At 36.2% G+C, this 14,266-nt stretch overlaps 1 protein-coding gene across 1 annotated transcript in view; it reads left to right on the forward strand.

The window, feature by feature from the left end:
- TBCA (tubulin folding cofactor A) overlaps nucleotides 1-13,864 on the forward strand; it is a 31,117-nt gene extending 17,253 nt beyond the window's left edge. The window contains exons 2-4 of the mRNA XM_085213357.1: nucleotides 3,453-3,558; nucleotides 12,240-12,326; nucleotides 13,624-13,864. Of these exons, the coding sequence (XP_085069483.1) occupies nucleotides 3,453-3,558; nucleotides 12,240-12,326; nucleotides 13,624-13,704 (274 nt within the window). The 3' untranslated portion in view covers nucleotides 13,705-13,864. The remainder of the gene's footprint in view (nucleotides 1-3,452; nucleotides 3,559-12,239; nucleotides 12,327-13,623) is intronic.
- The last annotated feature ends 402 nt before the right edge of the window (nucleotides 13,865-14,266 follow it).

The following is a 14,266-nucleotide window of genomic DNA, read 5'->3' on the forward strand; positions in this document are numbered from 1 at the left end:
GTGCCTATCCAAGTTCTGTTTATACAGTATTACTGAAAAATAGGATTTTTATTTGTTTGTTTGTTTATTTTTTTACTTTAAAGAAGAAAAGGAAAAGAACACATCCTAGAATCTAGATTTAGATTCCTAACTTTTGCAATCAGATTGGAGCAAACTGGTTAGAGCTGACAATGTTGAACAATGTGCCTTACAATGTATAGATCCTTTTGGTGATAAATGTTTTGTATATTTACAAAGCTATTATAGTATGTGAGGTATTGTGTATCTGAAATGAGGCTTACTGTGGGTTTTGGAATGGGTACTAGTTGACAGAATTGTTTGAAAACATAACGGTAGTTCAAGGAATTGCATTCCATGAATAAAAGCTTATTATGTATGATAAGTATAAGTATGATAAGAAGTAATCTCCATTGTTTCCCTCTATTATTTTTGGAGTTAGGCAGTTAAAAGACTTTTTTTGGTAGCATGCTGAAACTTATATTTCTTAGAACATTGCATAACATCTGCTGAAGTTACATCTGTAGTGAGTTTCATGGTTGCAGGGCTTTTGATCTTCTGTAAGTTACCTGTGTTCTTGAAATCCAGTAACTCTGGGTTTTTCCAACGCCTACTGAGATGCTCTTACTCCGTTTTCCTGTATAATCATTCCAGATATAAAAATTCTGGATTAGAATCCACTTGAATACTTCAGAGGGAAAACAAAACAACGAGAAAGCAACAACAGAAAGTATCATGTTGGTATTTCTGTGCCGAATTTTGCTGAAATTTTCAATGAACAAGTTTCTAAAGGATAGTATTAACTCCACTGTAAAATTTCATTTACCTTTTGAAAGAAAGCTATTGATTTTATTTATCATCTTCTGTAGTTACGTATTCAGTAGAAATTTTTTCACGGCATTTAGGCTAAGGATCCACTGCGGGAAAGCGTTTTAGAATAAGAACTTTTAAAATAGTATTAACATTAGTCCTTCAATTGCATGCATGGTGAATGGAAAGTTAAATTGGACAATTCTGATTACTCAACAAATTGCAGTGGAGAATATAGAAAATCTGATGCAGAAAACAGTATAACATTTCAGACCTAATGTTTTGGAAGCAGAGTGTTTCAAGTTCTGCTTCTGAAATGTACAGTTACTGCAGAAATAGGACGTAGATACATAAATACAGATCTAATTTATAAGTATCCAGACCTGAGAAGAGTGGGCAAAACAATTAAGTTAAAATTAGTTCTATACTGAAACAGAATATTTAGTCCTTTCCCTTTTGGTAAAAGTCAGCAACCTTGGGTAGCTGTCAAACTGAGAAGTTAATATATAGAGAGGGAGACTGTGTGTGAAAAACATGAAGTGAAAACTTAACTAAAATTTTGCCTTTTATTTTAGGTTTAAAAAAATATTCAAATCACTATGCTTAGTGATGCTAATTGTCTTTAGTTTCAGTAATAAATACATACATCTTACTAATAGGATCAACATAAAGCCTGCATTTAATCATCTCCTTACCCCTCTCCTACTCAAGGGAATTTGCTGATGTCATTCAAAAAAATCTCAGATGTTGATCAAGACTAACTTTTTTTCTGGAATCTAAAAATAGCAAAGCAAACAATACTGCCTTGAATTAAATCAAGCAACCTTGATCAAACAATTAACTCATCCTCTATTAAATCAATATTTACTGATGCTAATATTGGAACTAGTTCCAGTAGCTAGAATTACAGTCACTGATTTAGTGTCTTTATTATTGGTAATTAGGGTGCTATCTTTCCCCAGTACTACTTTTCAAAGCTAATACTTGGCTGACTTCTAGAAGCTGGCATAGACACTGCCTACATTACACCCACTACACACTGCTAAAGGTTCTTTATAAGGCTTGAAGACCCTCTCTGGAGTGATTCCATGGGTGTTTAATCTAGGTCAGAGACCTGTTGCCACAGCCTAACTTAAATCAAGTTTTGGAACAATAGCATAAAACTATTTTGGCAGAACAATTTTTGATTATGAAAAAATCAGGGAGGGTTATTGCTATATTATACTATCAGGACTGTGGTGATTTCGGTTCACAAAGGGTTCTTATCCTGCCAGTACCATTCTGAACTGACTGTTCTCAGTGGCACTCTAGTGGAGCACTTAACTGTGACAAATTAGGAATTAATTTGCTCTGATGTGCTAACGTGACCATGAAGCTCTCTACAAGACCTTTATTTATTCTCGTTTCATTTGTATAATACATTCTTTGCTTCCTGGATCTGATTATGTTCTTTTGGCTATTAAGTTCTTCTTAAACAGTCTTATCTACTATGAGCTGATCTGATGATTGCTCTTGTTAGGCAGAAGATTTTCATTGCTGTGCTTTCAGGTTTGTAGTAGCATTCCAGTGTTCATTTTGGTTCTGAATTAGCTGGTCATTACTTTGTTGTTCTCCCAATCCTGAAGGATGTTTTGGTGTGAGTTCTAGAATTATGTAATCCAATATATACCTAATGAACATATGTAACAAAGTGGGAGATGTAAGAGCAAAATTGCAATAACAACAAATAATTAAGCTTGATAATGGAATTACTATGTTACTATTACTGCAGGGCATCAGTTTAGACCTTAATCTTCCCTTTCGACCTTCAGTATTTTTTGTTGTTGTTGTTCATCATTTGCTTGAGCCTGTGGAAATTGCTCACTTTGAATCCAAAACTGAATTTCAAGTTAGTCTAATAGTCTTCAACTGTTGTTCTCAAAGTTAATTTTTGAAGACACCAGTTTAATTGGTGACTTATCCACATTTAAGACTTGCACGTGTTTTTACATTGGCCAGCGTAAGTGGTATTCATGGTTTGCTTTTGCTTAATAACATCAAACTTTACTGACAAAGCAAAATGGAAATTTGCTATACATATTTTTAGCTGTATGCATTCATCTCTGTTGGTAATGTAGGAAGGGCAGAAAACATACATTACTCTTGAATATGAGCTCACGCAAAAAGCATCCTGCTCCCAAGTATGAGCCCAATGGTGCACATTTCTGTGAGTGAGTTGTGGAGGCCCTTACTCATCACTGATGAAAATGCATAGCAAATGGTAGTGACTATTCAAAATAGTGTTTTGTAGCTGATTTTGCTCTATCAAATAGTGTTATTGTGCTCTTGAAAGCTGTTTGTGTTTCTGTGGAAACAAATAGGAAGCTTACTTTTGGAGTAATCTACATATATAGATAAGCCCACAAAGAATATTTAAAAATATTTTTATTTAAATAATTTTTATAAGAGTTATTATATATTATAGTTTAATTCAGCATTTCCTAGATGCTCCTCTTCGAAGTGATTAAGAACCTTTTTTGTCATATAAGGTCATGTATTACGTTACATGGCTGCAGCTTTTGGGGGGAACAGGGATATTGCCATCAATAGTATAACTTTTTGCTGTGATAGAATCAGACTGACACAGTCACTTGATGTAATTGCAGATTGGCAAAAGAAAAAGTTATGTATGAAAAAGAAGCAAAACAACAAGAAGAGAAGATTGAAAAAATGAAAGCTGAAGCATGTGATGACTATGGAATAAAAAAGCAGGTAAGCCATACTAAAACTTGTAAAATTCTTCTTTGCTTTGATTTAATGAATCTTAAACAAAAGAAACTCCTGTACTTTTTTTTCTTCCCAGGCTGCTCCAAACTAAAACCTGCCAATTACAGAAGTCATAGTATACATTTATAGAAAAAACTTCCTCCCCTTCAAAACTGTTTAATTATAAGGAGAGCGGGTATCGGTTCTTTAGCACTTGGTATCAGAAAGGCCATCACTAACAGTGTTTATCAGGCTGTCTCAGACTCTTTCTCAGATCTACTGGCAATCTGAAAATAAATGTTCCGGATGTTCTTAGCTAACATAAATGCTTAGTGGTAAGTGCAAATGTTACTGTAATGTGAGAATGCTTGTTAACACAAAGAAGAAACCTTTCAATTCTGGTGTACACTAATATCACTGTTTAAAAAACACAGATCTCTCAAAGAGAGCAATCGGTGTGCATCTGCTCCTAGCAGCTACTACTGTTTGTTATTAAGACACTAACAAGCAGGGTCCATACTTTAGTTTGATGTGCTCAAGAATATAATTTAGAGTCATTATTACAGTATGAACTGATTTTTTTTTTAGAAGGTTTCTTGCAAAGGACAGTGATTTCAGAGAGTTGGTACCTGCCCCTTTAGAAGACAGAGGATTGCTGAGTTTCCCTGTCAGCGAGGAGAAAGCTCAAGTTTGGGGGATTCACTTACATTCTTTACAGCACTCTGGCATGTCTTCGTTTATATTGACCTTTACATTCTTTCAACTAAATATTTTATTATTTTTATATGACTTCTGGCTTTAATGGTTTTATATAAATTTATATTTTAACCATGTCTTTTCCCAAGCATTTCCTAGATAGTTTTTCTTAATTCTTAACTGAAACTACATTAAAATTATTTTTACCTGTAAGCAAGTTTCACCAGACACGAGTCTGGCCTCATGTTACAAAACCTCCTGTTTTCCCAGTTGTCTTAGAAGAATATAATATTAAATATAAAAACCTACAACAACAACAACAAAAAAAAGGTAAGAGAAAGTCCTTTTAGAACAAAGTGAGATAAAATCAGATTTCTCTTCATGTGCGTATGTCTTGTCTTGTTTTCACTAAGATACAGAAGAGAAACACAAGCATGGAATTTCTGGAAGATGTTGTGTTTATAAATCTAAGCTGTCTCTGTCTCACCACTGACTGAGAATCCCAAGGAAGACAGTAGTCTTCCTGAAGATCTGCTGGTGCTAACAAGAAATAATGAATGCTATTTTTGTTGTTAGTGTCCAACACTCATCAGATTATTTGACTCTACCATGATATTTCCTCAGTGACAAGCAAGAAATCTTCAAAGTCAAGACCAGTAAAGTCTGTGAATCTTTGTTGTGAAATGAAATGTTACATGCTACTTGAAGGCATTCTCAGAGAGTGGTGACAGAAAACTTCAAAATAAACAGTCTCAATTCATTCACAATTGCCTGATTCACTTTAATGCAATTCCTCCAATGGTATCTGTTCTTTTAGTGCACTACTGCAGACTGATGTTATGAAGAACCTGGAAGCCTAGAAAGAATGAATACACTTGTAATAGAGTCAAATCTCATTTACTAATCAAAATTGTATAATACCAGGAGAGTTTCCTCAAAAAAATATATATTTTGGATGGATTTTGAATTTTTAGAAGTTCTTCAGAAAAAAAAAAAAAAAAATCTTTAGTTACATGTTTAGGAAATGGTTTTAGGTAATAATTCTTAATCTGAGTTTATTTTAAAATATGGTTATAGTATTTGTTTCAGTAAGGAAGAGTAGTATTTGAGGGATCACAGCATCACAGAATGAAAAGGGTGGAATGGCCTTCTGGAGATCATATGGTCTAAACTCACTGCTCCATCACCTGCACAGTAAAGAAGTGCTTCCTGATGTTTACCTCTTATGTTTCAATTTGTGCCCATTGCCTCTTACACTGGCACTGGGCACCACAGAAAAGAGCTTGGATCTGCCATCTTTGTATCCTCTCTTCAGATTTTTACAGACATTGGTATGATCCCCTCAGAATCTTCTCTATGCTGAACAGTCCCAGCACTCCCACTCAGCTGTTCCTTGTGGGATACACATTCCAATTCCTTCATCATTTTTGTAGCCCTTTGTTGGGCTCTCTGATAATTTCACATCTCTCTTGTGATGAGGAGCACGGAAGTGGATGCAGCACTTCAGGTGTGGCTGAGTAGAGCACAAAGGATCATGTCCCTCAACCTGCTGGCAGCAGTTAGGCTAATGCAGCCCAGGATACCGTTAACCCTCTTAGTGGCAAAGATGCATTGCTAGCTCTTTGGACCCTCAGGCCTTTTTCTGCACAGCGTCATTCTGTCTGGGTGACCCCCAACAAGCCTTGGTTGTTCCTCCTTACCTGCATGACCCTGCACTTCTCTTTATGGAACTTTGTTTCTGCCAGCCCGTTTCTTCAGCCTGTTAAGGTCCCTCTGAATAGTAACACAACTTTCTCGGGTATCTGTCTGTCTTCTAGTATTGTCTACAACTTACCAAGGGTGCGCACTGTCCCACTGTCCGGATCACTAATGAAGATCTTAGGACTGGACCCAATATTCACCCGTAAGGTACTCCTGCTCATTACTAGAGGCCTCCAACTAGACTTTACACCACTGGTCGCTACCCTCTCAAGTCCAGCTGTTCAGCCAGTTTTTGATCTGGCTCTCTGGCTGCATATTCAGCCCATATTTCAACAGCTTCTGTCAGGATCTTGTGGCGGACAGTGTCAAAGGCCCTGCTGAAGTCCAAGTAAAAAACCCAACTCCCAGTCCACCAGGCTGGTGATTTTATCAAAGAAGCTGAGCGAGTTGGTTAAGCCTTTGGTGAATTCATGGTGACTATTCCTAAAGATTTTCTTGAAACTTAAAGGGAGAAGATAGGAATGAATTCAACCATTTGAGACTACAGGTATAACTTGAACTACTATTTTAGCTGATTTATCAACTGAAACACATATGCTTAGACAGATAAACCCATTATTGGTGCAGGAATGCTTAAAATTCTTGATCCTTTGCTTACCTTTTAATGTACAACTATTCTCATTTAGCTTTCTTGTTAGAACTGTGCAGTAAAATTAGAGTTAACAGTATGGAAGTGACTAAGGAAAATTTTACTTGGAAATGAGCAATGCTGTTCATAAGGCATGGGCAGACTTCAGCATGTGTCTGCATTGTAACAAAATGTCAGTTCTTTTGTAGAACAGTAGCAAGAGCTACATCCCCTATCTCAGGCAAGAATCTCTAGCATTATGGAGCAGGGAAGTCCTTTCCTTCCTGTTAATTACAGTTGATTAAAAACAAATAAAAAAAGAAATAAACAAAAAATCACTCTTCTTATTACTCTTTTTTTTTTTTTTGTCTAGATGTGGATGAAAAATTTAAAAATAGAACTACATGAGTCAAATTGGCAGAAAAAAAATGTAATAAAACAACAGTATTTTATGGGGAAAAAAGGTTATGAGAGAAAAGGATGACGTTTTATGTGTCTTAATAAGGTGCTAAACTGAAAACAGACATTATAAACTGAACTCAAGTGTTTTATATGAAAATTTGGGGAAAACATTAAATGACTTCCAAAGTATTCTTCTAAATTCATATCCTGAATTTAGTTTCCGTAATAGGTCAGACTACAGACTTCTGACTGTAGGAAGTAATGCAGTTGTACTTCTGCATGTGCTTTGTTGGTTGGTTGGCTGGTTTTGTAGTGAAACCTAAGTTTCCACACAGTTGTAATCATTTTTAATATATAACAGCTTTACACAGGGTATTGTTATTCTTCTTCATCTGTAATAAAAACTTTACGTTGTTGTCACTTATCAGTGACTTATATTAGGAACCAACAACAGTTGGTTTCAGTGTTTCTGTGGCTGCTGTTTTGTCCTGCATACAAATAATCTTTTCTACCAAGTGCTTTTACATCAAGGCATGAGAAGATGCAAAATATCTGAATTACCTACTTTTGTTTCCCCTCAGTGGGAACGTAGGTCATCTTTGAAGTTTTTGTTATCTGTGAGCATTTTTACTGATAATACATTTTCATTTTTTTAATTAATCTGGATCTGTAAGATAGCTGTTACTTCTCATGCAGTGTCATTTCCAGACGAATTAAAAACGTAATGGACTTGGCAAAGAATTTAATATCTGTGTGACAGAGTACATACAGTCTTGCTAATACAGTTTTTCCTCACATATTAATGGAAACAACAATATTTTTCTTGTTTTGTTGAGAGGAAAGCAGACTATTTCCTGAAACAGTTAAGAAAAAATACCTTTCCCACAAAGAAGATTAATAGTATCTTCAGCTGCATTAGGCAAAACACTGCCAGCAGGTGAAGGGAAGCGATCTCTCCCCTCTACTGTGCACTGGCACGGCTCACCCAGAGTGATGTGTCTAGTTCTGGGCCCCCATTACAAGAGAGGCATGGGCATGCTGGAGGGAGTCCAATAAAGGGACTTCAAGATGGTAGAGGGCCTGGAGCTCCTCTCCTGTGACAAGAAGCTGAGCGCAGAAACTCTCACAGAGTCAGCACAGAGAAGAGGAAGTCTGGAAGGATCTCTTATGTGTCTATAAATACATTGGGGAAAGATATACAAAGGAGATAGAACAAGGCTCTTTCCAGCAGTGTCCAGTGCCAGGACAAATGGCAGGGGGCACAAACTGAAACGTAAGAGGTTCTGTGTAAACATCAGGGAGCAATTCTTCATTGTGCAGGTGATAGAACACTGGCACAGATTGCCTGGAGAGATTGTGGAGTCTCCTCCTTGGAAAAACTTAGAAGTCCAGGTGGTCCTGTGATCTTCTTCAGTCCTGTGATCTTCGTTGGGTCACTCTGCTTGACTGGGGCCTCCAGAAGTTCCTTCCAATCTAAACCATTGTATGTTATTATTTGTTTTCATTTGTGCAGCAGCCAAATGTTGTATAAGGCAGTACTTACAAGAACACACGCACATGCATATTCATATGCTCATATAATTCATATATATCTGTATATGACTCACTCACATTCCTGATTTTCTTAGCTTTGTATGTTTAGAACACCACTCCTGTTATACCATCATATCTTGTGACCTAATAGCTAATGAGACTATCTTTCTTTTAAGATCAAGGAATGACAGCCCCACAGGAGTTTTCTTGTTTTCAAACTATTTGTGGATCTGCATATGTCTAAATCTCTTATATTGTTGTGGGTCAGCTTGAAAGAAAAACAAAAGCTGCTTGAACCTCCTTGAAGCTTATTAAACCTGTCCCTGTTATACCATATAGGTCAGTTAGGGTGGGCAAAACTGCTTCCTGTTATAGAATTCTTGGTATTGATGCTCATAAATAGTTCTGATCTGCCTAGGTAAGTTGAAATATTGCCACTGAGCTTTTATTATGGGACCTCTTAAAATCTAAGCTGCTTATGTCTAAAGCCTCAGCTTATGTTTAAAGTCTCAGTTTCTTTCTATGGAGTCATGTTTAGCCTTAGTACTTATTTTGAATGTATAAAATATTTTTCTGATTTTTGTTACGGTGCCTTCCACTCAATCAAATGATAGGTTGGCGTGTTCGCATCTCTTTGGCTTTTCTGTTTCTAGTCCTGCTTTCTGAGTCACTACAATGTGGAATTTATGGAAAACAGACTAAATGCTATTGATAGTGCATTATGCACATCAGTTCTTTGACGTTTGATCCAATTTATGAAAAATCTACATCGTGTTTAGTACATAGGTTACATACAGTCCAGCAGTTAGAAAGCTCCGTCACATCTGAGCAGACCACTTTCCTTTGTAAGATGCCAAACATCTGCTCCCTTAGCAAAAATAAGCTCAGTCCTGAAAAATAATGGATTGGAACTGTGGTTCTTTGAAGAGATATAGCTGGTTTTTTCAATACTGTTAAAGGAATTGGGACATAATTCTCAATGTAGTCTCAGTAACTCTTCCAGTCTGATGTGCACTTATTGACAACATATTCAATTTGCTTCTATCTGTACATTTTTGTGCTTTATTGCTTTACCTTAATAATTTATTTAAATGCACTTCAGTTACTACAATTTTTTGATACCTCTATTTAGTACTGTAATTCACAGAAACTTTGAAGATGTTTATGGCTATCTGCAATTAGATCAGTTTCGTGTAAAAACTTCCTCTGTGACCCGCTTACAATTTAAACTCCTTAGAGTTGAGTCAGAAAGCTTTTAGAGTGTGCTGGGGAAGAAGAGAGAGCTGTTCTTTCATTTTCACAACTGTTGGAGAGCAAACACTGTTTCTTTAACCTACGCATATCTAATTATTTGATTTTTCCACTCTGCTTTGTTATATGTGTTTGCAACAGTAAAACATTTATCAAGGACAATCAGTATTACTGGGAAGAAAAAAGCGGTTTGTGCAGAAGTTATCAAAGTTTTCATAGGCAATTTGGTAATTAATCTTGGTTCCACAAGGAATGGGGAATCTCTGCTCCATTCTCCAACCCTTTGCACCTCATGAATGTAATTCCAATGTTTATCTTTTTTCCATTTCATATTATTGCCTAACTGCAGGCAAATGTGAATAAAACTCAGGTAGCCTTTTTGATCTCAGTCATTCTCTTTTAAACTGAATGATTGGAGTAGTTTTGTTCTTCTCTTACAGCAAGTAGGACTACAGCACTCAGATCCTAAATCTGTATGTTTTCCTTCAGATTCCTTACTGAGTGGCATATATAAAATAAATCACTACTTTTCTCATTAACTATCAGCTTTAAAGTACACAAGTAGTTAGCAATGTCATCCCAAGGATGTCATCTGTGGACATTCTAACTCCCATAGGCATTTTTTAGAGAACCAAGTTGTGATACACGAAGCAAAAGTCATCATCTCATGTAGTTTGACACACCTAATTCTGCAGAAGTTACAAGCCTTTATTTGTTAACTGCTCAAAGTGTAATATGCAGAGTAATTTATCTTATTTTTAATACACTCCAAAACTGTATTCATCCCTGGAGATGTTTAAGGAAAGCATAGATGAATGTACAGACAAGGTTTAGTGGGCATGGTTTAGTGGGCAGCATTGATGGCAGGTCCATGGTTGGACTAGATGATTCTAGACGACTTTTCCAACCATTATGACTCTGTGAATGCCTAAAAGAAAACTAATATTAATGAGAATTATGATTTGTGGGTGCTTAATTCTAATGTCTGTCACCTATCTTGCTTTAACAAATCTGGAGGTTGTAGCAAGGTGGAGGTCAGCCTCTTCTCCCAGGTAACTATCAATAGAACAAGAGGTAAGTTGTGCCAGGGGAGGTTCAGATTGGACATTAGGAATTTTTTTTTTCCTCAGGAAGAGTGGTGAGGTATTGAAACAGGCTGCCCAGGGAAGTGGTGGAATCACTCACTGTTCCTGGAGGTCTTTAAGAAAAGGACAGGTATTGCACTGAGTGGCATAGTTTAGTGGTGTAGTGGTGAGGGGCTGATGGTGGTCGGACTAGATGATCTTAGTGGTCTTTACAACCATTATGACTCTATGAATTTTACCCTAAATTCTCTGAAAGGAAGTTAAAAACAGTGTTTTATAAAAATCAGTGAAAAACAGTGTTTTTGTAAAAATCATTGAATAAAAAGCTTAAACATATGACACTTAAGTACATGAAGATTATGTTTTACAACAAAAGGCCTTCTGGTACACATAGAACATTCTTAGCCACAGCTTTTCTTCCAATATGTGATGACAGTATTCCCTTTGGCTCCCTTCAGTACAGCAGAAAGGAGATTAGAGCACAAGGATGATAGAACGTAATGAGCTATTTGATGTGAACACTTTATATTGCAGGTTATCAGGAATACAGAAAGAGGGTTCATATTTAAATATCTAACTAACCGGTTTTCATTTCTAAATGGATTAAACTCTACTGAACAATTCTGTACATCCTTTCTTGTCAATGGTTAGATTTCGGTCCATGAAATAAATGTTCCCTTATATAAATCTGAAGTTATTTTCTTTAGGAGGAGGCAGGATGTTCAGATTCAGTGGGGTGCCAGTTTAGTAATTTTGTTCAAAGTGCATGGTGAGAATAATCTTTCTCCTAAAATGAAGCACAAGGATAAGTAATAACTTTTTATGCATGATAAGCATCAAAAATATGAGCCTGCTGGTCTTTGCTTTTCATTTTTCTTTACCTTTGTCTTTCAGTCAGAGCCTCCTGCAGTGTGCACACAATGTGATCAATAACTCAATAACTTTTTTCATGCAGTAATTATCTCTATGTGGTATTATCTGAACACTGTTTTTCTTTATTACCCAAAAGATGCAGGAGATATTTATATAACCAGCTGATCCCATTTTGGATGAAGCTGCTTCAAGACAGCAGGATAAAGTTTGTTTTAAATAGCCTTTTTTAACAAATGTTGTATGGAAAGCTTACAAGGTTGTACTTCTTTGTATGGGAAAAATACTGCTTTCTGCTTAATACTTTGTATTTAGTTAATTGTCCAGTAAATTAACAGAGTTTCAAGCAATTATGCTTAGTGAATGTCTTTTATTCAGAAAATAGGTACAACTCTTCTGAAGATCCTGGGTGATGCTGGATGATGATTTGGCTACTAATTTTTCAGATTAAAGAGTTATCTTTAAAAATAACATTCCTCTGTGAAGTACATTCTGATTTCATTGGCTTCCAATTGTCACAGGTTGAGATCTTACAAGAGTCTCGAATGATGATTCCAGACTGTCAGCGGAGATTAGAAATTGCACATGCAGATCTCACTCAACTACTAGTAAGTATAGCATGAAAAACCACCTCCCAGTAAATGCTGGTGTTGTTTGTTGGAAATGGATAAACATGCTTGTTTGCAATGCAATTGAATCAGAACAGAACTGGATTGAAAATTACTTTTTGCAGGTCCAAAAACTGGCATCCTGTAACATACCTCTGCAGTCCAGCGCAGATATCTGCTTATGCAGATTTGGTCCTCCATCTGTGAATATTCCTTCCTTGTATTAGTATACTAGAGACAGTCTGTAATTGGATTTATACCCCACATGCACTTCAGTACTAAAGTGCTAGAATGAACTCTCAAGTTCCTGTGCTCGTTGCATGACTGGAAAAAAGAGTTTGCTCATTTTAGGTAGTCTTTCTAGTCTGTCCTGTAGTGAACTGAAATATTCAGAGCATTTCGTCTACTGCTTTTACTATGCTAAACACAAGAAACAAAACAGCTGAGTTGTTGCTGAGTACTGGTTAAGCTATTTGTTATCGTAGTGGGTGTTTTTAATGTATGAATACCTTTGGGAATAAATAATATACAAATGGACTGACTGAAAATATACTAGGCTTGGATATTACTCTGTTTACATAAAAGCTGAGTTTTCACCAAGAATTCTACTACACAGGGAAAAGCTTCTGTGAGGCTAAAATACACTTGTGTGAGGCTATAAATTAAGCTTCAAACATATTTGATGGCTAAAATGTAAATCCCTTCTGAATGGAAAGCTTAAAACATCTTGTCCTTGAGTAGCATGCCCAAGAGGTGGCAAGATTTAGGATCCTTCTGTGATTCAACTTGTAACTTGACTGTTAGTTTGTCTAGGCTTCAGCAGCATGCAGAAGCGATGCTATTGATCTATACTGCATGCTACACAAACTTAAAATTAGAAATGTGGAAACTTATTATTACTGTTAAGAATTTGGAAGTCTTTTAGACATTGTTCTATTTTCTTAGCACACCTTCAAAGCTTTTGTTAAAATGAACTGTGTAGTTGTGCTTTTTTTCAGTTATTAAACTCTCCTTAAGTTTTTTTTTCTTGTTCTGAGTATTGTTGTTACTGCTTCCGGTTGCACTTTCCTTGTTTTTTATTTCAGAGAATAAAATGAAGGTATACATAGGTCAGGTCAGATCTTCTCACACGACAGCCATTATAGCACGCCTTAAGTAGGGCAAAAGAAATTCCTTGTGCTATGAGACGTGTAAAACTAGTGTTTTTAATGCCCCATGTGTTTCCATGTTTCCTTCCTAAATCCGTTCTACTGTCAGTTATTTCTGAAGTACTTAAAAATTTTGTTTTTAATTCTAGGAAAATGAAAAAGAGTTGGAAGAAGCTGAAGAGTATAAAGAAGCACGTTCCATTCTAGAGTCGGTGAAGCTGGAAGCCTAGAAGTTTTTCAGTACCCTCTTTATATGTATTAGCACTGGGTCCATTTCACACTTTATTTGACTATAGCTCTGTTACTACTGCTGATTTGCTAAGGTTCTCTTTATGCAAACTAGCCTCTCTCTAACTGCAAGATGCATCAAATAAAGGATGTTCTGAAACATCTGTGTGTTCCACATTCAGGCAAAATAAAAGCTTTTCCAGTTCACATCAACTACAAAAGGTTAAAAAAAAAAAGCACCTGTTTAACGTAAGCTTAGATTAAGAAACAACGTACACGTCAAATGTTAGCTATGTAAGGAATGTGAGGGGCTAATAAATACTTCAGAAACACCTTGTAACTGAAATTTCAAGCCATTATAGCATCAACTCTGTACTGGAAGAGGAGATGGACCAAATGACCCTTTTCAAAGTCACTTTTTTCCTGTCATGCAATTTATTTGTAACTTTATCAAGTATTACTCCTTGTTTATCTTTGAGCCCAAGATGGAATTAAGAGCTGATTCCAAACCTGTCTCAGTTTGCCTGAGGTTGATTTGTAGAGCCCAATTCACACAACTGCCAC

The sequence above is a fragment of the Meleagris gallopavo genome, chromosome Z (genome assembly GCF_905368555.1).
Source record: "Meleagris gallopavo chromosome Z, MGAL_WU_HG_1.1, whole genome shotgun sequence".
Lineage (NCBI taxonomy): Eukaryota > Metazoa > Chordata > Aves > Galliformes > Phasianidae > Meleagris > Meleagris gallopavo.